Genomic DNA, 23,049 nt, shown 5'->3' with positions numbered 1-23,049 from the left:
CCCCATAAAATGAGTTGGAATTGGGAATATTCTGTGGTAAAAAATCGAAATTCGAGGAACTATAGGGCTGGGGCTTGACAACTCTAAAGCAGCGATGACTAGGAATTTCGTTTAAATCTATTTTTTAGAAATCTATTTTTTAGAAATCTTTTTTTTAGAAATCTATGAAAAATGATGCCTGCTACAGAGCCACAAATTTGTTTATATTTCCGAGTGGAAACTGACAATCATTTTCCAGAAGTCTCCAATTGATTTTCCAAGCTAGAAAATGTCCTGCCCCCTTTTCAAAAGAACAACAAGCGAAGAAACCCAAAATGGAGGAGCCTGGGAGGATGTCCACCTCGATGACCCCGAGAGGCTATCGCTTTTTGCTTCATCGTTTAGCACGCAAATGTATTCCATATATTGTCGAGACATGAGAGAAGGGATAAACTTGGCGTTTCGCAGCCGTCAGCAGAGCTTTTTCAAAATTTTGCTCGACGTTCGACGGGTTGAAGCGCCGGCAGTTGCGCCGAGCGTGACATTCGGATAAAAGTCAATTTCGCTGGGAATATTTTCGCGGAACAGCGATGGCAAAACAGTCCCTACTGTTGCCACTGGCGACCGGGAATGGAACGGAGAAAGGATCAAAAGGAGGCGGCATTATTATCGTCGATTCAACGACGCGGTCTGATCGTGACTGTGTCTGACGCTGTCTAGACGCCATCTCGTCGCCTGCCTCTTGGGAGCTGCTCAATATTTATCCGTCCATCGTCTTAGAAACTCGACGAAATTCGAGGCCGTGGAATCGAATCGAAAGGATCAGGAACGAGACTTTCCTGTCTGTCTGACGGTGGAGACAACCAGACGTCTCTGGTGGGAAATAACGCGACTCTTGGTGGTCACGAATGGTACCTTTGTCAACCGAGACCGTGCAACTTTTTATCCAATTGGGATAATCGGAAAATTATTGCGGGGAATTGGAGGTAAATGCTTATAGAACAAGAGAAAAGGTTCTAAGAAACCTATGCATCTAGAGAAAAGAATGTCGTTGGAACATTGCCTAGAGGAAAAGGGCCACAATTTTTGTACATTTCCGAGTGGAAAATCACGAACATTTCGCAGAAGTGTCCGGCTGATTTTCCAAGCTGGAATATTTTTCGTCCCTTTTCTCTGTATTTTTCCCATATTTCACAAGTATTCCCTCATCAGCCTCCACGAGAATTCGTTTCCATTAAAGGTCCCACGATTATTCCCCCAAAATATCACTGGTACCGTACAGAACATGTTTGTCGATCGAACGCGATCGATAGAACGCGCGAGAGGAGGGACAGCGTGCTGGTGCATGGGAAAAATCGATACACTCGATGAAACTCAGCGTCGTGGGAAACTGCACGGAAATCGCGAATGTTTGCTTAATATCGAAATCGTTGCACGTCGACGCAGGATAAACGAATGGAGATTCCCAGGTACTATTCAACGCGAAGGTAAATATTTGTTTACGCGTTATATCAAGTTTTTATGGTTGAAATGCTCGTCCATCGTTTGAAAACACCTGCTCCAATTTCCGTGCGTCTCCCACTCACGATCATTCCCATCGAGCTAAAAATGTCCTTGCGAACCCGTCGAGCCAAACTAAGCCTGTCGATCGTTCGAACGAGAAACGAGCAGAATTGTATTCCGATCAGTAATTAATCTCTAAAGAATTACAATGGAGTAAAATAAAAGATTGTATTATAGTAAATAATCTAACATATTTCAACACAATGTCCACGGAACTCATTATCGTCTACGTGACTTGTAGCCTCGCAAACCATTTCTTACAGCATTATGCAGCCTTCGAATGCCAAAAAGTCTCCAGCTAGCGCGTCTAGCCCTTCCTCGTTTCTTTTTGCAATCGGGACGCGGCCGCCGGTATTTGGAGACAACTCTGACTTTCGCTGCAAGTGATGCGAACGTATTATCACCGGCACATAACTCTGCATCTCCTCCGCGCGAGGAACAGGCCAGGCTTTTACCAGAAATTCCAGTACACGGGTGCAGATAACCGCGATAATTCACCGTCGTCGGTAGTAATTTTTTTTTCCCCCGACGAAACCAGAAATTGCACGTAAACCGTGAATATTGCTCCCGCGCTACACCGTCGGACAAATGACGATCCCGTGTCCGATTTTTTCCACGTTATTTGTGCGCGTTCACGAACGTTAGGAAGCAAACATCCCGGTGCTCTCGATAATTTGTCAGCCCGCGATTTAAGTCGGACGCGTTTCCATTATTGCTGCTCGGTCGTTGACGTTCCTCGTGAATTATTCCCCACAATTTATGGCGGTACTGTGCCCTTGATGGTACGGAGAGGTCTTTCTTTATAATAAAAATGTTGCGATTGCTGGCTAAAATTAAATTCGATACCTTTCAAAGGAGTCTATTGGGATCACTTACAGGATGGAACTGGGTGTTTCTACTTTAGCGAATTTTAAAATCAGTTTGTGCTTACTACTGTACACATAAAAAAATGCTGATCGGTAGGGAATATACTCTACAACCAGCCCTCAAAATCAGAAATTTATCGCGCTTACAGTTTCCTAGTAAAAAATTCTATAACCCCCCTCCCCTTCGTTATTGATTACCTTCTACGAACACACACCTTCTCAAAAAAACCTTCCAATTAAACAATAAAAATTGTCCACGACTTTGGAGCGCCTAAATACATTCCCCAAACCCTTCGAAATATCCCGACTGTATCAGCATAGCAAAGCAACCCATCGAAACTCACGGAAAACGCATCTGGAATCGAGTTACCGAACGATCGGTCGTTTCGATCATCGTTACTCAATGAAAATGCCTTTCGTGGACGAGACGTACCGTGTCGCGATATTTCGAAACAGTGGCCCGCGGCTGGGCATCGCGTGCATGTCCGTCGACATTAATATTATTATGGAAATAGTGGGTGGGCGCGCTGATGAGCTTGATCCGCGCACGTACACGCTCGTGCGCGCGCGACGGTTCGTGCACCTCGCGTTTCCAGCTGATCCGGTCAGCGTGACGATTTCCAGTCGACCAATATGATCGACGTAATGATGGGGCATTATTATCGACGTCCCAGCAGAGGGAAACGCGCACTGTTCGACGGAAAGGAGGATAATGGCGAGGAAAAAGTCGAATGCGCCTGGATGCGCTTGGATGCATAAAACGGAGGAGTGATATTTGGGATATTTTTTGTGAAGATACTCGATGTCGGATATCTATGTCTCACAGGAGGTAAGACCAAGGATGTCTCCGGCAATTTCCATGAAAGTATCAGACGGACCAGAAAGTAATGTCGTTTCTTTTACATTCAATTCAAACAAATGTACAACAAGATTTATTTTTAATTAGACTTAGGCCAATCTATCTAGCCTGTCGCCAGACATCTTCCCCAGATCACAATATTCCAAGAGAGCCATGAATCGATCCTTTCCAACGACACGTACAGCGTACAAGATGACAGGCCGAAAAGGCCATTTCCTAGGCATCGACATCGTGTTATTATGGCAGTTTCGATGGCGTTAAACAATACTCCGTTCACCCGGAAGCCACCCAGCTCTGTCTCTTCGTCGTTCATGCTATCTTCTTGGATATCCCGACGGGGATGCGCCCTATGTATCCCACGGGATCAAGCGGGAAGATGATCGTCCTTGACGTCTTCGCGCAGGCATTTGACAAACTGATTGATAGTATAAACCGAAGCAACTTTCGTCCCGGAAATTACATCCAAGTTGGACCGAGTTAAATTGAAGTGGATAAATGGCACGTGAAGATCGTTTTGACGTTTATTAATATTGCTTTTCGAATGGGAGAATCTATCTCTTCGATGCTTTACGTATACATAATACAGGAAACTTTATCTGAATCGTTCTTGGAGCAAAGTTGTATTCGAACAGTTTAGATGAGGGTCTTCGTAACGAAGAGTATCATTGATCTTTGCTAGGAATGCCTCGGAGCGGTGCGCTCGATTTAAACGTACGATTCGGTTCCGTGTCTCCACGGGTGCGCTGTTGTAGCATGAATAAGAGCTGGTCGAACCCTGAGGCGAGGCTTCCAAGGGAAATTATATGCACGAGGACGGTACGCAGATTTTACTCTTGGAACTCGGAGATTCATCTTGTTGTCGATCAGACATTCAGCAGATGGAATTCTCTTTTAAGTATAGTCGAATAAAAGCGTTGAATCCATTGAATAGATACTGCTTGGTTCATTTTTTAAGCCCCCACATTTTCTAGAATATTTTCTCTATCACTTCTCTATCTCTCAAGCTCTATTCTCTGGCAGCTCCACTAGGGACGTAAATAGTTCAATAAGGCCCTATGGGCCTAGAGCTCGGGTACCTCGGGTTCGCCAAAACCGTACTGCAGTTACAAACATAGCTACAGCCCCTGAGATTTCGATTCATTCAGTTCAGCTTCGTCATTAGTCCAATTTTATTCCTAAATCGCTATGTTTATAATTAAACACGAGATCGAAGCTTATTCCTCGTTCGAAATTTTGTATCGAGATCCCTCCCGCCCCAACCCCTCTACCGTTCCTTCCATCTCAATTGGGGAGCTCGCCACGGAACAATTTCACTCGATACTGGCGCGCAGTAAGACACTTAATTTCGATTGCGCTGGAGAACAAACGCTGGTGTTTGCGGCGAGGTTAATTACAGAAACTAATTAATATCACTCGAAGCTGTCGCGCGGGAACGCTTCCGTGGACTCAGCCCGGAGAGCCTGGGATATCAAAGCGGAGGAGCCTGACTCCAAAAAGGACCAGGCTATCTAAATCTTTGGATCCATGAGATCGATCAAGACGACGTGTTATACAAGATCGAGGAGCTTCCGTTCTAGAGACAATTTTGGCCCTCGCGCTCGGTTGTCTTTAATTAGGCCAGACGAAAGTGAAGTCGCGACGTGACTCGACGGAAAGCAGAAAGTCGGACGTAAACCACGCTTGCCAACGCGGGCAACAAAAAAGTCCTAGACGAGAGGGAGCGTTACGTTGAGCTAATTAAGTCCGGTCGAAACCACTGCCGCGAAGGCTTTATTAAGCTGCAGAGAGGATAGTGCCCGTAAATTCTACAGACGAGCACGTACCAATTTCCGAATTGGTTCCTCGCGGAGGGACGACGACCAGCCGGAAATGCAACTGGTGTAAAACCACGCGACGCGCGTGACCAGAGCGAGAAAACCAACTGGAGCTCCCCGACGAGCCGGTTGCCGTCGTTAACATTTTTTTTCTTTCGGTGCTGAACCTCTGTTGCAGTTCCGCGATTGGGTAGGTTACGAAATAACGAGGCAAGTGTTTCGGGGTAGATCCACAGCAAGGAACGGGAAAGGGAAGAAAAATTGTAGGGAAAGCGAGGGAAAAACTTTCTCGAATGACGTTTTGTGGATGCATTGTTGGAGAGATAGAAAGACTCTGGTCTATCCGTACTCGGTGCCCTGATGTCCAGGAAGTCCAGTTTACGACGTTTCGCAGGTAGTAAACTTAGGTCTGAAACGCAAGGGACACTTCACGTCGCTTAATTTCCGACAGGGCAATCTGCTTGGGTCATAACATCGCCAGATGGGTGGGATGGCTGCTTAGGTTAATAGTCTAAATGAGGAATCAAGGATAAACCAATGAAACGAAAAGTTGAGAGCTTTCATCTAACGGTGTATAAAATTAACAAGAAAGAATAGCTAAAAAAAATAATCGTCAGTAATGTTACAATTTTTATGCGACTGGTGGAGCCAATCGAATTTGTGCAGCTCATACAACAAAGCCTGCAATTTGTCTGGTAAAATCAAATGACCTACAAAGAACTCGAAAATTCACCCTCATGGAATAGTGATACAATTTCTGAATTCTAAAATATGAGAGTCACCTACAGCGGACGAAATTTTTCTGGAAAAATGCTGCCAGTGCCACCAGTCCAACTTCTCCCAAACAAATCGGACGCAACCCCCGGCGCGACTTTCCAAAGCGTCGGCCATAAATCATCGATTTTTCAAAGTTCAAAGCTCGCAGCGATACACGAGAGGCAAATGGTATCAACTAGGAGCCCCGAACGACTCCACGAATTTCCTCGGGATCACGCGTAAATCACCCTCCACCCCTTCAGGCTCCAGTCAGCCATTACGGAGAGAAGTTTTCAATTTACTCTCCGATCTATGGACCCGTTAGCGGTCTGACGATTCGGTGGATGCTAGCAGAACAGTCGTCTCTCTCGGCCTTGAAAGAAAACAACCCGTAGTTGTAAAAAATGTCTCGCGATACACGGCGATGGGGTGAAGTTGGTACGAGGTAACTTGGACGATAAAATTCACCCCTCCACCCTGGATTCCACTCGAGAGACTCGCTTCCCATAGCCGCTGGCCAATCTCTCGGCTTATACTCGCGATAAATACTAATTAACCCCGTGCCCTCCCGCGCGAACCTCCATCCGGGAGATAAGAATTTCCCTTATTCGCTTCTTATACAGTCTTTACATTCCCCTGGTCCGCCGAGGAGGATATTTAAGACCGCCGCGAATTCGCGCTTTTATTTCTGTTGCTTTAATCCTCTTAAGCCAGGGAGATGAATTAGAAACGAGATGTCCGACGGATAAGAGGAACGGTCGCGAGGACGCTTTTCTTGTTGAAAGTTTACAAGGGCTGTGAATCGCTGCTTGGTAGAGCTTATCGCCGGGTGGGAATTTCGAGATAGTTTATCACGTTTTTAACGTCAAGTGGATGAGAATTAATATTTCATCTGTGGAGATAAATTGCGTATGGTGTTGGATACAGGAGAAGCAAAGAAAGAATTTAATACGCTTCCCTAGTCGAATATGATAGAGATGTGGGTTGAATAATAATAATTTCGATCGTATAGCGTCGAGAAAGAATAAAGTGGAAACGAAGAGTAAAATTTCGTTGTTAGTATAAATCCAGAGACAACGATGATTTCTCAGCCACAATCGGAGGTAATATACTCGAAGAGAAATCGAGCCCCGGTGGCCTTCGGATGAAAAATTGCAATTAACGGCGACGTTGTAGTTCTCGTTACACCTCGAAGCAGATTGTACTTTCCACGGTCCAGTCTACCTAAACGGCCGCAAAGTCCGTGTTCTAATAAACTTCTGGCCAGAAGCGAGCGTGCAGCCAAGTGTGCCAGCTGCACACAAGAGCGCCGCGGCGAGGAATACACGAGAGACGAGCGCCACTTCAGGAAATTGCGAACCCTTTTTAAACAGGCTCTTTCATCGTCGCCGCCCCGCGCCTTTTACTTCTGATCCATTATCCCTCATGCATTATTCATTATTAAACAACTGCTTACAGCCGTGTAAAACGAAACGAAAGATAAAAATGAGCGGACCATCGTCGCCGTTGGGAAAACGTCGCATGACCGTTTCGCCCCCCGAGTCACGGGGAAAATATGTCGTTCCTCGTCCCGACGAGAAATATAACGGATCGCCGTCATGAATTTAGATGAATTCGCGTCGCGACCGCCAGCCCGTGAAATTCCACGAGATCTTCGGAAATTATTTAGAGCCTGGCGAGGTCTCCAAGAATGGAATTTCCTTGTAAGTCGCGAGCGCGCGCACGTTTCCGTGCGTACGGTTCCCCCCTGGACGAGATTTAAGAGCCACCACTAAATAAACCCTCGAGACTGCGCTTCCTATTCTTTTGTCTTCCCCCCCCCCCCCAACCCTTTTCCCTGAGCTTTCCAGCTCTTGGTTTTGAGTCAATGTTCGCCAGACTCCCCGCATATCTCTCGCAATCGTTTTATTCAAACGCAGTCAAATATTCTGTAGTATTTACCTTAACGAATTGGACAAATTTCTGTTTCCGTCTCAACTGCTTCTCTTTGGCGACCAGAATTCGATTTTAGTTTCGTGGCTTCTCGAATACTCCCGGTCCAGTAATTTCGTTTCTTGGTCGCGAAAGAAGGTTCGCCTCGAAGAAAATTTATTTCTCGGCCGCGTTATTAGGCGCCAGCTCTCGCCGGGTTACATATGGCGCGACAACGAGCTAACACGACAGATGTTCGGAACTGCGTCATTCATTTCCGTGCAACTCGACCGTTAATCGATTCCCCTCGATCCGCCTTAATTTTCTTTTACCGGTTCGTCACTCTACTATCCCTCTGCTCCTGGCGTTCACGTAATTTCAATTCAATTCTCGCGGAGCTGACTCCAATCGACTGTATTTACGCGCGGCTCGCGGAGGAAAAACAGCGCGCTTAATTGCAATTTTCAACGAATTTTTTTTATAGCAATACCACACACCGAAACCAAATGCAATTTCTACTGGGAGTGGAGTACACGATAAGTGCCGAAATAAAATTTTTTAATTCACGTTTAATTCACGTCCTTTATGTTTCTGTATGGAAAATGAATTTTCGCTCAGATAAGATAATTTTAATCGCGACTCAACTGGACGAGGCGAATGGATGCAAAAATCGACTCGGGTCCTCGTGACGTAATCAAAACGAGGTTTGATAAAAGCGCGTCCATAGCGTCATGCAAAGCATCCCGTTGTTTTGCACCCCGTAGACTTCCTATCGACCTCCCGCCTCGCTTTCGAGTCGCTCGGATCTTCGTTGCGGAAAATTTCATTTTCCAACGAGCGTCCCTTATCGCTTTCGCCATGCAACCGTCGCTGTAAAATACCGAGATCGGCGAAACGCAATTTTACGACGACGCGCCTCCATGCAAAATTGCTTCCGACGATTTTCGATGGAAACAGTAATTCCTTGCGCGAAGGTGGAGTTTGCTTAAGGGCTGCTATTTTCTGGGATGGCAGCTGTTAGAATTAGCTAGGCTCTGCGTTTCGTTAAATTCTACGTGGTGGCGTAAGAAATCGTGAAGACGTCGTCAGAAATATTTCTATATTTTAATATCTGTTATATGAAACAATCAATCCTTAATATCTCTGGATGAATACTTCCACCCTTAAACAAATACTTTTACTACAGCATCTACAGTAAACAGAAAATCGGTTCCGTTGATGGGAAACTGTACAACAAGCCGCATCGCGAGGTATTTGGATCGCTACTCCGAGAATTCAAATATTCTTGCGTTTGCGATGCTATCTCTGTTCGGATTGGGCAACTGGAATCCGAGTAATGGGGTCGAATGTATCGGCGTGGCTTTTTAATGAAACTGCTGAACGTCTTCGGCGATTGTGACTGACAACGACAAGATCCTCCCGATACATCGACCGCCATGATCGACCAGTTGGAAAAACGACGAGCGCCATATGGCGATTTCGAACACGCATGTCCCGTATGGAAGGCCGAGCACTCTTACGGATCGTCTGTCGCGGGGAAATCGACACGTGGACGTCGTTCGTAACCTTGTTTCGAGTGGTCGATGAGCCCCAAGATGCAGCAAAACTCTGCTCGTTATTGTTACGAATAATTATAACAAGAGACTTGTAACTAGTTATTTTTAAGAGCTTTGGTTAGCTTGTATTACTTTGTTTGTCACGTGTTTGCTACTGAGTGAAAATCGACTTCTGCTCACGAATTTGGTAGCTCCTAGAGTTAGATGAAGTACGAAGGAGTCGTTTCAAACGCCAGTTTCTCAGGTAACTTAGCCGCACGCTCTCGTTTCCCCGCAAGCCGATGCAAACACGCTGTTATAGGTCGAACTGGTTTTAAGAGATACACTCCGTCCCTCTCATCCGTTCGCCGAGCTACGAAGAGGTTGGAAAACCGCAGAAAGGGAAGAGTGAAAGGAAGACGAGAGGACGCAGAAACGATCTCGAAGAGGAGCGCAAAGAGAACGTAGAAAAAGGGAAGAAAATGAGGGAAGAAACATGGGAGAAGGATATCAGAGACAGAAAGGGAAGTATCGAGCTCGACATTCCGCGAGATCTCCTTCATCTTCCTTCGGTACTTTTTATCCCCTTATTGGGGACTCCTTGTTTCAATTCTTCGTTCCCCTTTGCATTTTCAGGAGTCGTGGACAGATGTTGGAGCCTTTGTTTCGTCAGAATGCTTTGTGGGAAATCTCTTTAAGTTAATGTATTTGTTGTAAATGGATTCAGCATCGTTACAGACCTGGAAGCTGTGTCACGACCATAGTCTCCTGTTTTCCTTGAAACTGCACATTCTAAATTTTCATTCTTCTGTGATTACTCCTTTCGCACTTTTATACCTCTTCGTTGCAAAACCCCAACAAATATTACAATAGCACAGCTTGCCAAGAATGCACGAATGCACCATTAATTTAAATTCAGTTCGTGTTTTCTCGCAACAGCAATGAAACTTGATTTTTTTGACACTCGAAATGCAGCGGGGAAAATGAAAGTTTATGGAACCGAGTCCGATTTATGCGCACCCCGTATAATTACTGTTCCCCGTGTAATTTTATCTCGGCTAAGGACCCATACTATTCCACCGATACGGGAAAACTTTGCCAGGATTCGGCGGTATTTCGAAATACGTCTGAAATTTGAAATAACAACGGTTCGACGCGTTTGCGAGCACTGATCGCGAACGAATTCCCAGCGAAAATACAAAGGTACGGTCGTGCATCCGCCGCTGAGAATCCGAGCAGCGAGTTCTTGCAACACGCAGCCAATTACAGGCCAGTTTAAAGCCTGACAATAATCGACGCTGGCTAAGGAATACCAAGCGACCGATCGCGGGCATCGAAAGCGGCTCGGGTACGACTTCGACTCGGAGGAATTCAATTTTTCGAACGATAGGAGATCGGCGAATGAAGAAATGAAAGGTTAGGTGGGTTTTTAAATGGCGTTGCTGGTATTCAGCGTACGTGCTGGGAGATTCAGAAGCGAACGTACTTGGAATGTTTTTCAGTATCCGTCATTGGATATTGTTAACACGTTGACTACCGAAATAATATTCTTGAAAATTTACGTGATTAAATATTTATTGTGGTATTTAATTTGATAACTTCATTGAAGTTTAAGAATTTCATTCGAATTTTCTTTGATACTTAGCATTCAGAATATTGTCTGTTCTTCAGTGAAACGCACTGTTATCCACATATGAGTGACGTGACAATCAACGTGCTAAAGGAAAACGTTACTTGTAATCTTCTTGCACCTTTCTCAGAAGCCTGAAGATTTCAACGGACTCCTATTTTAAACATCTAAGTCCGAAAAGAAAAATAATTCTTCACTTCCCATACAACATAAAAATGGCCAAGTTATAGTTAGCACGAGTCCGCAATCGCAAAGTGGCGGTTCCAGGAGCGGACAATGCCATCGCCTAACAATAACCGTTCCTGGTACCCAAATCACGTCGACCATGGCCAAATCGTGACTAACGCAGGACAGTACCGAAGCATTTGCTCACGTGGACCAACAAGCACCGCGTAGTACCAAACGCGGCACGCACGCGCTCGACGCGGAGAGGACGGCCTATGCTTTGGGTACACACGGATGCTCGCAAACGAGGTTACCTGGCCGTGGAGCACCCGTAGATTCCTCCGGATCTCGAGCAAGTACAGAGAACCTCGAACAGCCAGCGGACATTGGGGAGAGACGAGGAGAGGAAACGTGGAACTGGAGAAGTTGCCAACCAGAATGTAATATCCTTGCGCCTTCTAGTCGGCGTGTCCTTCCATCCGGTAACCTCCGCTCCCGAGGCAAGGTTGAACGAGGTCGAACAAGCTGCCTACCAACTCCCCGAGGCCACATAATATCCTCCCGAGGATTGAACCTACCCAGCGACCTCTGAACAACCAGAGAAACGTTCGATGAAGACTCGAGGATTTCGTGATAGAAGTAAAGACGATCGAAGAACAAAAGAAACTCTATTAATGAAGTTTTCTTCTAGGGAGGGTCCTTCCAGGTGTCACTGGAAGCGAACCGACCGAAGTAGTCTAGGCTCCTAATTCCTACGTGTACGATCCGTTGACTGTCCTAGAGTCTACATTACAACCTGTTAAAGATCCCACAAGAAGGATAATGTTATTCTCCCACGAAATAAAAGCCCTCCGAGTCCTCTAATTACCCTCACTGAGTCCTCCGACAGGCTCAGGATGAAACGCGAATCCTTCCACCTTCTCCCCTATTTCCTACGTTTCATCCTGCATATTTAACGATGGAACAGCGATCAGTTTCGGTCCATCTTCCAGCAGACTCGAAACTGGCGAACCCATCGACGAGGCGACGAACAACGCGCCGAATTGTTGCGTACGCTAGCGCTTTACGACTACAATAAACCACGCGAAACTGATACAGCCCGACGATGGCCGTTTGTATTTTCATGTTCGGCCCCGCTATCGGCGGATCAGGCAATTTATAACCGGGTATTCGTTACCCAGCCGCGTACACGCGCGAACTCGTAGGTCTTCGTCCGTGGAAATCGATACATCCTCGAGGAACACGAGAGGATGGCCAGTGTAGCTCATTTTCGCTACGTATTAACGTCCCTCGCTCGCCGTGGATCAACGATCGAGCAAAGGACCTTCCATTCGTGATACAAAGGGAGTTAAAGGATCAAATCGAGCGAAGGAGAGTCACTTGAATCTCTATGTCTATTAAAGAACTTTGTCTAAATCAAATAACAAGTTTGATGTTTTCAAATAAACGTTTCACGTACACTTGTGTATATATATATAATGAAAAATTTATTTGGAAACGTCAAGTTTATCATTTAATTTAGGCAAATTCCTTCGATAAACACAGAGGATACGAATATTTATGGGACTGACTGAAATGCACTACTCTACTTATCTTCATAAAGAATGGACTATTGCATTAAAATGAAAACGAAGTTGACTCTGAAAGCTTGCGATATACTTTTGTAGATCCCTAAGAGAATAATACAATGGAATTCTTCTTGTAGATCCTCTCCAAACTGAAATACCAAAACCATAACAATTACTATCGAGTCCAAGGTACCAGGAAGAATTCCATAAATTAATCTGTACGGTTTCCGTGTTTTCGCCAGGTGTTCCTCCCACATTATTTAAATTCTCCGCACAGACGTTCGACGATCCTCCAGTTTCCGGAAACGTCGAAGGATCTCCTTTCGCGAGCCCGACTGTTTTGTCACGGTATCGAGGCTTTTCCCTCATTGAAAATCAATGAACCGTCGACTCGACGCTCCGAGACGTGAACCGTGCGTGTCGCTCCGAGTGCACTCGAGACACAGGCAACGTGTCATCCCTTTGTGCTCGCGAGTCGATTTCTAAACACCGCTCTCTTAGCCCCGGAAGAGCACTCGATCGACGCGGTTCTATTCTGCGATTCCAGGGCAGAGAAACGCGAGAGTCGTAGCGGACCATCCCCCGGCTCGACGATGCATTATTAATTATCACCGTTCCGACGAGGTCGTCCGTTTCTCCGCCAACTCGTTACATTTCAATCATTATTAAACGGACTACGGCGCAAAAGTTCCCGCGACAACAAAGCACCGTAACAACATTACCCGCGTTGCTTCAAACCCTTCCCGTTCCTTCTTCGCCCCGGTGACTTCGTATCGGTCGTAGAGGGAGGGAGGGAGGGGGATGGGGGTGGGGGGGGTGGGAAGTGGGGGGCATTATTAACGATTAACGACGCGAAAATTGTATCTCGTGGAACTGGGACACGTTGAAAAATAAAGAACGGTGAATTTTCCGGTCCGATCGCCCCCTCCTCCACCCCGGCCGCGAAGATTAAAGGGGTTTCCAGAGAAAATATAATTTTGCTAATAGAACGTTTTATCGGGTACTGGACCGAATAATTTTCATTTTCTCCGACTGCTCTTCAGCAACGGCGAAATATTTAAAAGGATTATCCGCTACGGATGGTTAATGGCACGGACGGGATTTTTCAACCCGTCCCGGCCCCCCGCGCAACATTAAAGCGTTTTCAGTTTTTGGTCGGCGGTAATTCACAATGAATCTCGCTCGGGGCATATTTAACGGTGCGCACGCGAAATTTATAGGAGGGCTTCGAAGCGCGAATAAATTTCGAGCGACTTCGAGCGGAAGCGAGCGAGGCCGAGCGTGGTCCTGAAATCCCCAAGAACAACCGACGTCGACCGACCGATAAAAACCGGCGGATGTTTATGGCAGCTATTTTATGGACAGAAGATGATGCACTCGATGTCTAATAAACGACGGGAAATAATGTACGCGAGGGCGAATCCATGCTGTCTCGATCCCTCCCCCCTTACACCCACCCTCACCACTCCTCTATCACTCTCGACTTTTCACACCTGCTACCTTTCACCTGCGAACGCCTCTATCCTCGTCCGCGAATACTTTCACGCCTCATCGGCATTCGACGTTTCACCTCCGAATGCCTCTCGACTCGCGATATTTGCGTCTCCCGTTAACGCTCATATTCGCATAAAATTAAACGAGGGGTCATTAAACCACGACGGAAATTCCATGGAAGCGTACGCGCTGCAAGGAACACGGCGAAGCACTTTGTACACACTCCAGCGCCTTGGAAAGCAACATACTTGGAAGAACTAATCGCCGAATGGGGTTTTGGCGCTTGGAGGGCTCTTGGAGGCGTGTCGGAGCTGTTAATGTTGATAGAGGGTATGTTGACCCTTCGAAGGACGACTCAGAAGCGACAGTCTTTATTCATCTTAGATTTCGTTGAATCTCGAATTGTTCGTCATAAATACAGTCTGTAATAAGGTGTGTGGGAGAGGTATTTGTATCAGTATCGTAAAATTACTAAATAAATAACGAATAAATCTACCGTACTTCCATTTTTCGTCCATTATTCCAGCAAAACGGTGCCAATCTCGGTTCGACAGCCCCCGCCAGCCATGAAATTTACAAGCCTGGCGCGCCTGGAGGCTAACAAAAACGTCCGCAGGAACGTTTTTGTATCCCTGTCGCCAATTAATCCGAGCCAGGAGCGCACACGTGCGGCCGCATACATAATTTCAGGTCGATGCGTCGAAATCGCCGCAGGATTAATCGAGACGCGTATTGTCGCGGACAGGGCGTTGTCTGGGCGCGACACGCGTCCCCAGACGCGCGATCGATCACTCCTAGATCGATCTATCCCGTTCGGGAGCACCGACAGAATTCCATAAGTCGAGGACATTTTCCGAATTCGCGGCAAATCGAAGCCACGCGGGGCATTCGCGTGCGCGGTTCACAAAATACGCGAGTCGTGGCGTAAAATGGCTGGAAACGATTGGAAGCAAACATTGAACTCTGAAATCGTCCCTAAACGTGACAATTCGACGCCCTGGGAATGTTAAATGGAGGAGTTCGATTTTATAGGAAATTTTGCTTAATGGTCATATGGACAATAATGTTGTAAATAACAGACGAAGGAGGAACTGATAAAGGACTGATAAATGGATGTGTAAGACCTCACGTGTACTAATGCAATGTGTGCTATTCGCGCCTTCCTTTACACGTTTGCACACTCACGATAAAATATTTATTGGGCAACGTTTAATTTAGACACATTGGGTTAATAGACCTAGTCGATATTTATGGAACGCCAGAAGAGAAACCTACAATAATACCTGCATTTTGATAAATAATTTCACGAAATACATTCAATAAAATTCATCTAGAACTGATTTGGAATTTCGACCAGCGATTCGTCCCTGTAGAAATTCGGGGTACTCCAGAGATGGTCCCGTTCGGACATACCTAATCTACCCCAACGGCTCGGAATCATCTCGCCAACAGTTGAGGCTCGCGCGTGCGTCACAGATACCGCGACGCGGGAATCACAGCAGAATTAATCGAGTCATAATTCGTGGAGGGTTGGTGTATCTTCCCTTATTGCGTAGGCGATACGGGCGCAGGGGGCGTATTCGGGCAGATGCGCATAGCTGGTCGTAGGCTACGGTCGCCCATCGATATGTACACGCGTGCATAGACGCGTACGTGCAGAAATGCATACGCGCGTGCCAGCGCATACGCGTACAGGCCTGAAGCGTGTTCCACGGTTCCTCGATCACGGAAATTTACGAGCAGACTGTGCTCCGTGCAATCCGCGGTCGAATATGACGGTCAACCCCTCCCCGGGGAGTTTCGCGTCGTCCAGGAATTTTCGCGCGAATTCGATCGACCACCCCTTCGTGAACGATGGTCGTCCTTTCTGGGCAGATTCGATTCAGCAAAATTCTCGTTCGGAGCATTTCGGTGGGCGTTTTTTGGAGATCTTTGTTTGCGATTTTTTTTTTTGGTGGTGGTGATCAATGTTTTGCCTTGGGAGGATTTTAAGAGAAGATAGGACTGACATTTTTTTATATGAACCGTTCACTGCACAAATCGAATAACTCCATAAAACAAAAAGTTGAGTTGATCGATTTGGGCAGTGAACGGCTCATACCATATTGAAACTGAAACGAATATTAAAAGATCATAGTTGAAAACTTGACCGTTCATTCGCGATAGCCTTCTGGTTATTTCTTGGCCGCTCGGTCTCAATGTGGGGCACCGCTTTTGTGCCAATAACCAGCTAACCACCGGTATTCACCGTGTCAAACTCGCATTAAAGAGAATAACGCGTCGAGGTCGCTGGATAAGTGGCCAGCCATTACTTTCGCGATTATCCTTTTTATGAAAACTGTCAGCCTTCGATTTCGGCCGCCGTTACGAAACAGGTTATAATTTCGCGAAATCCGTCTGCATTTTCGAGCGTCCATGGCGTCTCGTAAATTCTCCAATTATTAGGGTGTCATACGAAACGTTGAATATTTCCTAGCTTTGTTTTAATCCTGTTACACTGGCAAGTTAATAAATAAATTTAAAAAGAGGATTACCATGTGATACAGAAAATCGACGTTAAATCTGACCACATTTCTCTAACCACCCTGTATAAGAGTCCGTTTCGTTCCGTGGGTAAAATCGCGACGGACCTCTCATTAATCTGTTCCATTAGCCACCCCCTTCCTCCCATTCGGCTTTGAATGCCGCCTTTATGAGCCACTACGAGAGTTTCGTAAAGTCCACGTGACGAGTCTTATCGTAGAAACGATGGAAATTCAACGGACGCACGGACTCGAGTAAACTTCGTGGGAAAGCAGGAAGAAAATCTACAGAAGAGGGGGATTACTTCATGCCCGGTAAATAGAAACGTATGTCTAAGAACAACTCTACGAGAACTCTGCTTCGAATCTACCAGAAAATAAAGGACTCCGGAAAATAAAGGAGTGAAATGTTCTAGGAAAATTAACCCTTTTAGACCTGTATTATTTCTTTTTTCTCGTACTAATATAATTTAAGTTTTAGGGTTAACTTGGAAAAAATAAAAAGAACTCTTCACAAATGAGGAGATTCGCTCTAAGCGAGAGTATCGGTAATATTAAAATTTGTGTCCTGGCTTGTTGACGCCAGGTCTGAAAATGGAATATATCGGAAATGTTCCTTTCAAGATAAGAAATCGAGGAAGCACTGAACCAAGCAAGCGACGAAAATGAAAACATGATTAGATTCACAGTGTTTTCACGAACAGAAATATTTCCTCGTAATACTAAATGTTCCCAGAATACTAAAATAATTGTTTCCAGCGCAAACATCGCGGGCATAAAGCACCCCTCGGTATAGGGGTTGAGGTGTTCCAGAGTCGAGCGACCGTTTACCAAGCGGGAATTAATTTACGCAGTCCTCGAGGCGCGAGTTGACGCGAAAAGAAAATAAGGAGGGCCGAAACCTCGTTAAGGGTGAGTCTCGCGTTCTCCCCTTGGGCCTCAGGACGTACTAGCACGCGTGCTACAATTTATTGCATCTTTCTTGCGCGTTAAACCGTACTATGAACCGCATACCTAATGCTCCGTTCCCGAGCTCGGCTGAATCATAAATCGTACGACTCTCCCTCCCTCCTACACCCAGGTTTCTTACGCGAAGTCGTGTCTCGAGATCGTGCACCTTGAAGAGCAACCACGAGCAACGAGACGCTACATACTACCCTCGTGGACAATAATTTCTATCGCATCTACCGTCCCTCCTTCGAACAGGGATGCAATTTATTCCTTGGGATTCTAATTATACGTGGACAGAGGCTTGATAAATTGAGTTTGATTATAGATGTTTCCTTATTCCTTAACCCTTTGCACTTTGCAATTATATTTCAATTTCATTAGGAAGAAACAAATTCGCTGAAATACCAGTTTACGCTCACTTTTGTTGTATTTTGTGATTTTCAAGTGTATGGTATCTCTTGAAACAATTTCCTTCGCTGTTGATTTGGACACGAAACAATGTCGAGTGGGACTCGACAAAGTAGTGCAAAGGGTTAATTTTCTATTCCATACAGATGAAATTGTACCCACAGTCCGAACAGTGAAAGTTTCGGTATTTTCGATCAACCCTCCACAGTTTTCAATTACAGCTACATTTTCCACGCAACAGCCTCGCCGCTGATGGCGGCAAGTTAGAGCAACTTCTCGCGGCACGGGCATAGATTCACGTAATTACCACACCGACGGTCCCGTTGGATTATACTCCGAGGCGAAGCGAACCATGCAACAATTTTCTATCGCGGTAGTTCCCAGAGCGGCCTGTTTACAACGCGTTTCGTCGAAAACACGAAGTTCGGATCGTCACGGTGGATCACGCCGGCCGCAGGAACGGAAATGGCTGGAAACTGCTGACAAAACGACGAACGAGAAAAGTGGCTCCCGCTGTAATGGCGGTTCGATGTACATCCGATAGAAATATAGAAGGGGGGATGGAAACGCGTCTCGGTTAATTCAGAGTTGTAATTACTGGAAGAACCGGCTGACTCGGCACGCGAAACACAATGCACCGATGGAAACGGCGAATGTAATTATTGCTTTGCTGTCGGTCGTATCTTCCCGAACGAAGCTTATCGCGGATCGCATTAAAATTGGACCACCCGTTAACGGTGCCAAATTCGATTCGCGGTGAGCCTGGAGAACGCTCGACCTTCGAATAACAGGTGCGATTTTCGACCGAACGGGACACTTTTGGCGATAACTCAGGAATATTAATGAAATTTATGGAGGGTTGGTGTTGTTCAGGTGAGAGAAGAAGGGGTTTAAGTCGTCATTTTGGCGGGGTTGATACTGCAGTTGGCAGTGAATGATTTAAGAAGTACAAGACCATGGAGTTCTGAGATATTTGTCGAAGTCGAAAAAGGGGTGGGTGGATGAATTTTTAATTATGGAACTGTACATTGTACATGGTTGATATTGACTTTTTTTAGACTATAATTTCTGTTAGTAAGAGTACCGAGTTCGTAATGCAGCTGGTCTCCGAGCAATAAATTTCATCAACACCTGACCTGATACCTGTATTTAAATCACCAATCAAATTCCATAAAACGCAAACGGATAGGCGTGAAAACCCATAATTTCCCGCTGTAAGACGGACACGAAACCCAAAATCCTCGTTTCCACCTGTAATTGAGATATCAGAATACCCATATCTATCAGACGTCGCTGTGCAATTACTCGAGCGGGCTGAATCGCGCGGTGTAATTCAGAGGCTGGAAGACGTCGGGCGTCGCGGGCGTTTAAAATATGGCTCGCGACGGAGAAAGCAGTCGAACGCGGCGCGAAACATCGTTTTTCCGCGGAGCCCCATCGTGTGCAATTATCGCCGGGAAAAATGCACGCGAGCGCTGTAATTTGCAGAGCTAAAAACACGTGTCGATAACGGGGCTGGCAGCGTTCGATCGACGCCGGGGCGTGGAGCGAACCATCAGCGCCGAGGATAAAAGAAAAGCAGTTATCACTCACCGCTTTCACGGAGTCGTAGTCCCCCTTCCTCAGCAGATCCATCAGCCTCTGCCGCTCCATTTCTTCCTTCGTCACGTACACCTTGGCCACCCTGAATCGAGCGTCCTGGAGGTTTTCGTAGTCATCGCACAGGACGTTGTGAAACCCTATGGGCCTCTGGTGAACCACGTGCTCCGCGATCTTGTCGACCACGACCAGCTCCGATCTCGGATGCTCGGATTTCGGTAGGTCCTGCTCGAACTGAAGATTCTTCACCAGAACTTCGTTCACCACCTCGATCTCTCTAGAATTAGTCTTTTCGTTCTCGATCTGGTCAGGTTTCGCAGCATCAGGACGAAGCCCGGACTCCGACGCCTCGCTTCTTCCTTCCTCGACCTTCGACTTCTGCCTTTCACTCTCCAGCTCGTCCAGAGGTATCGTGGCCGTGGACAGATTGCTCCCTTCCCGGGTGTGACAGAATTGACTCCTGTCGAGCGCGTTCCCGTGATCATAAGGGACCTCGAAGTCCTCGAGGATCATGATCGGTTCCGCAGGTTTTTCCTCCTGTTCGTTGCCCCCCGACGAACCGGTCTGGCTCGTTTGGACGCTGCAGGGGGAGCAGGACGAGTGGAACGTGACGAAGGTCCTCACAGGCTCGTAGGACGGTTCCTTCCTCCTCTCTGGCGATGCCCTAGGTCCTCCGTTCGCCTGGAGAACCTTCTGACTCAACTCGATCTCAAGATACCTACGCACGGATGCTTCGCTCTTCTGATCGTCCTCCTCGATGGTCTCCAGGTGCTCGTACCGCGATTCACCGATTCGTTCGTACATATCCTCTTCTCGCTTGTCGACTTCCACGGGTTCCTTGGGAGGCATCTCAGCGGCACCTCCCTCGCCATAGGCGGAGACCTGCGACGAAGGTCGCAGAATGGACTCGAGGTCGTCGGCGTGGATCACCTGGGGCTGCAAGCTGCGCTCGTAGATCTTCTCCACGTGGATCGGCGGGGAGTACCTAGCCCTAGATGTCTCGTTTGACGATCTAGACCTGGCGTTCTGCTCGTTCAGTTGCTGGAGGGCGGCGTAGACGCGGTTGTTCGGCTTGAAGGTGGACGGAGGTGATGCGATGGTCGATACCTTGCCTCGATCGGTTTTAGCGTCCTGAGGACAAGGGACCTGCTCCTTTCTAGGGAGAACAGGAGGTTTCCTAGCTTCTGGCGGCAAATTCCCCGCTTGAGGATTCCTTCTCGTGACTCGGGACTCCTGTTGACCTTGGATCGTGCGGACACGCGCGCCCACGGTCTCCTGTCTCGTCTGGTCTATTCTGCTCTCTCTCTTCTGCCTGGTCTCCATCGATTCACCGATAATCCTCCTCGAGGCTTCCATCGATTTACAGGCGGCATCAGCTGCTTTATCGCTACCTCGCGGTGAATCGCTCGTGAGAGTCGGCCGCCTACTTTCTCCGTCCTTATTTGGCGAGATCGGCTCCTCGCCTTGGTCGCCAAGGTTGCTCGGGCCCTTCGTGGCCAAGCAGCTACCTCCTCCCCTCGGCCTCTGGCCTGTCTCTTCCTTAACGAGCGGCCTCGTCCCGCCGCTCGAGCTTTGATCGTGGGTCTGGGATCGCTTCAACGACGCTCGCCTGCAGGGGATCACCGCAGTTGTCGTCGGACTGCCGGTAGCCGCGACGGTTACCCCAGATATCCTACCGTGTTCCGACTCGTTTCTGGTCTTTACCAAACTCGTCGTGACTTTACTGCGACAGTTCTTCTCTGGCTCGGCGATGCTGTCCTCGTTAGGGGAGTCCAATCGTCTGGATCTGAAACTGGAGCTCAAAGGACCTCTCTGAGGGATCCTCGAGTTAGTAGACGGGCTGATGTCCCTGGATCTGACGTTGTTCGACGCGCTGAAACCGTAATCGTGCTGTTTACCCCTGTTCTTCAGGGCTAGGTACTCCTTGTAGGTCCCCCTGCTGGTGTTCACCGCGACGTTCGCTTTGTTCGTCTTGTCCGCCTTCTTATCAGCGCGACTGAGGTCGTCGTAGCTCGACGAAGTTCCGTTCGACTTGTCCCTGCCCTCGTCGATCGACCTGGACCTCGAGTCCTGGCGATATCGCCTCTGACTCTTCTGCTCGGCGCTGCTGTTCGACCGCGTTAACGGTTTCTCTCTAGACGCCGGGAAATTCTGGCTTTGAGCCTGGCTCAGCCACTCGTCCACTCGCTTCTGAACTTCCCCTTTGCGAAGCAGCACTTCCGGAACTTTGCTACGACTGGCGTCCACTGTTATCTGGCCGGCGCGAGGAGGACAATCGTCTTCTATCGGCGACGCTGGAACGCGTTTCACGGATTCCTTCTGCCTCTCACGCGACCGCTGTCTCACCTGTGTTTGCTGGTTTACTTTTAGAACTGGCTGGGTCTTCTCGCGAACGGGAGAACGTTTGGGATGCGTCGTCGTCACCGAGACCCGAGACTTGTCCTGCTTCTTCTGCTGGTCCATCATCACTGCCTCGAAGTTCGACACGCTGATGCTCTCCACGTCGCTCAAATCGGACGATCTCCTGTAGTCGAGGTCCTCGTACTCGTCCAGGATGTTGTTCACGGACTGAGTGTCTATGGAACTGATGCTCTTCGACTTGTTCCTCACTACACTCTCGTCGCTGCTGGAGTAACCGTGATTCTGTTGTTGTTGTTGGCGATCGCGACTCAGTTGGCGTTTTGGACGAGTCTTGGGCTTCTGATATTTTAATACCGCGTTTTCATAGCGCTGCAGAGGATTCTCGGGCGCGGTATCCACCGTTTCGATTTTGTTTCTTCTCGCAGCAGGCGCCTGGCGGACGTACCTATGCTGCGGGGACACTTTTTGACCCAACATGGCTCCTCTTTGTAAAGGAGAAGGACCTCCCTCTCGAGGATCGATCTCCTGGCCGTTTTTCGATTGAGCTATCGAACGAAAGGTCGCGAAACTCTGAGCGCATCGCGAGCCGAGGTTCGAAGCGGCTTCCTTCGTCGACTCCCTCCGCGCGACGTTCGAGCGGACGCGATGATGGTCGATGGCCGGCGTTGGGCCATCCTCGTCCACGAATGGAATGTTGTTGCCGGCGGTTAGGGTCTTCAGGATTATTTCATCGTTCATTTTCGACGGGATCGCATCTTCCCCTCCGAGCTAAGGGGGCGCTCCTTTGTCCTCCTGCAATCAAGAGAAGTCGTTAGTGGTGGAGGTGGAGAGAGAATAGTTGAAGCAAAGTTGTTCAAAGATCAAATCGAGCGAAGGAGACAGAATTACACAAGTCGAAATGCACTACTCTATTTATCTGTATCATAGAGAATGGACCAATGCATTAAAATAAAAACAAAGTTGACTTTAAAAGCGTTATTTCAATCTGCAATATACTTTGAGACCCATTCGTAATTCGAACGTTAAAGGTTGTTTTGGAGAACGGTTTAGCGCCACGGCAAAGACGGC

The 23,049-nt window shown here is 47.4% G+C and overlaps 1 protein-coding gene across 6 annotated transcripts in view; it reads right to left on the bottom strand.

The window, feature by feature from the left end:
* The window catches only part of LOC128894095 (uncharacterized), a 173,438-nt gene that overhangs the window by 135,151 nt on the left and 15,238 nt on the right, over positions 1–23,049 (bottom strand). For all 6 annotated transcript variants that reach the window (XM_054155556.1, XM_054155555.1, XM_054155559.1 and 3 more), the window contains one exon: positions 19,615–22,773. In XM_054155556.1, the coding sequence (XP_054011531.1) occupies positions 19,615–22,719 (3,105 nt within the window). In that variant the 5' untranslated portion in view covers positions 22,720–22,773. The remainder of the gene's footprint in view (positions 1–19,614; positions 22,774–23,049) is intronic.

The sequence above is a fragment of the Hylaeus anthracinus genome, unplaced genomic scaffold (assembly GCF_026225885.1).
Source record: "Hylaeus anthracinus isolate JK02 unplaced genomic scaffold, UHH_iyHylAnth1.0_haploid 3, whole genome shotgun sequence".
Classification (NCBI taxonomy): Eukaryota; Metazoa; Arthropoda; class Insecta; order Hymenoptera; family Colletidae; genus Hylaeus; species Hylaeus anthracinus.
This window is presented reverse-complemented; position numbering and strand designations above follow the sequence as displayed.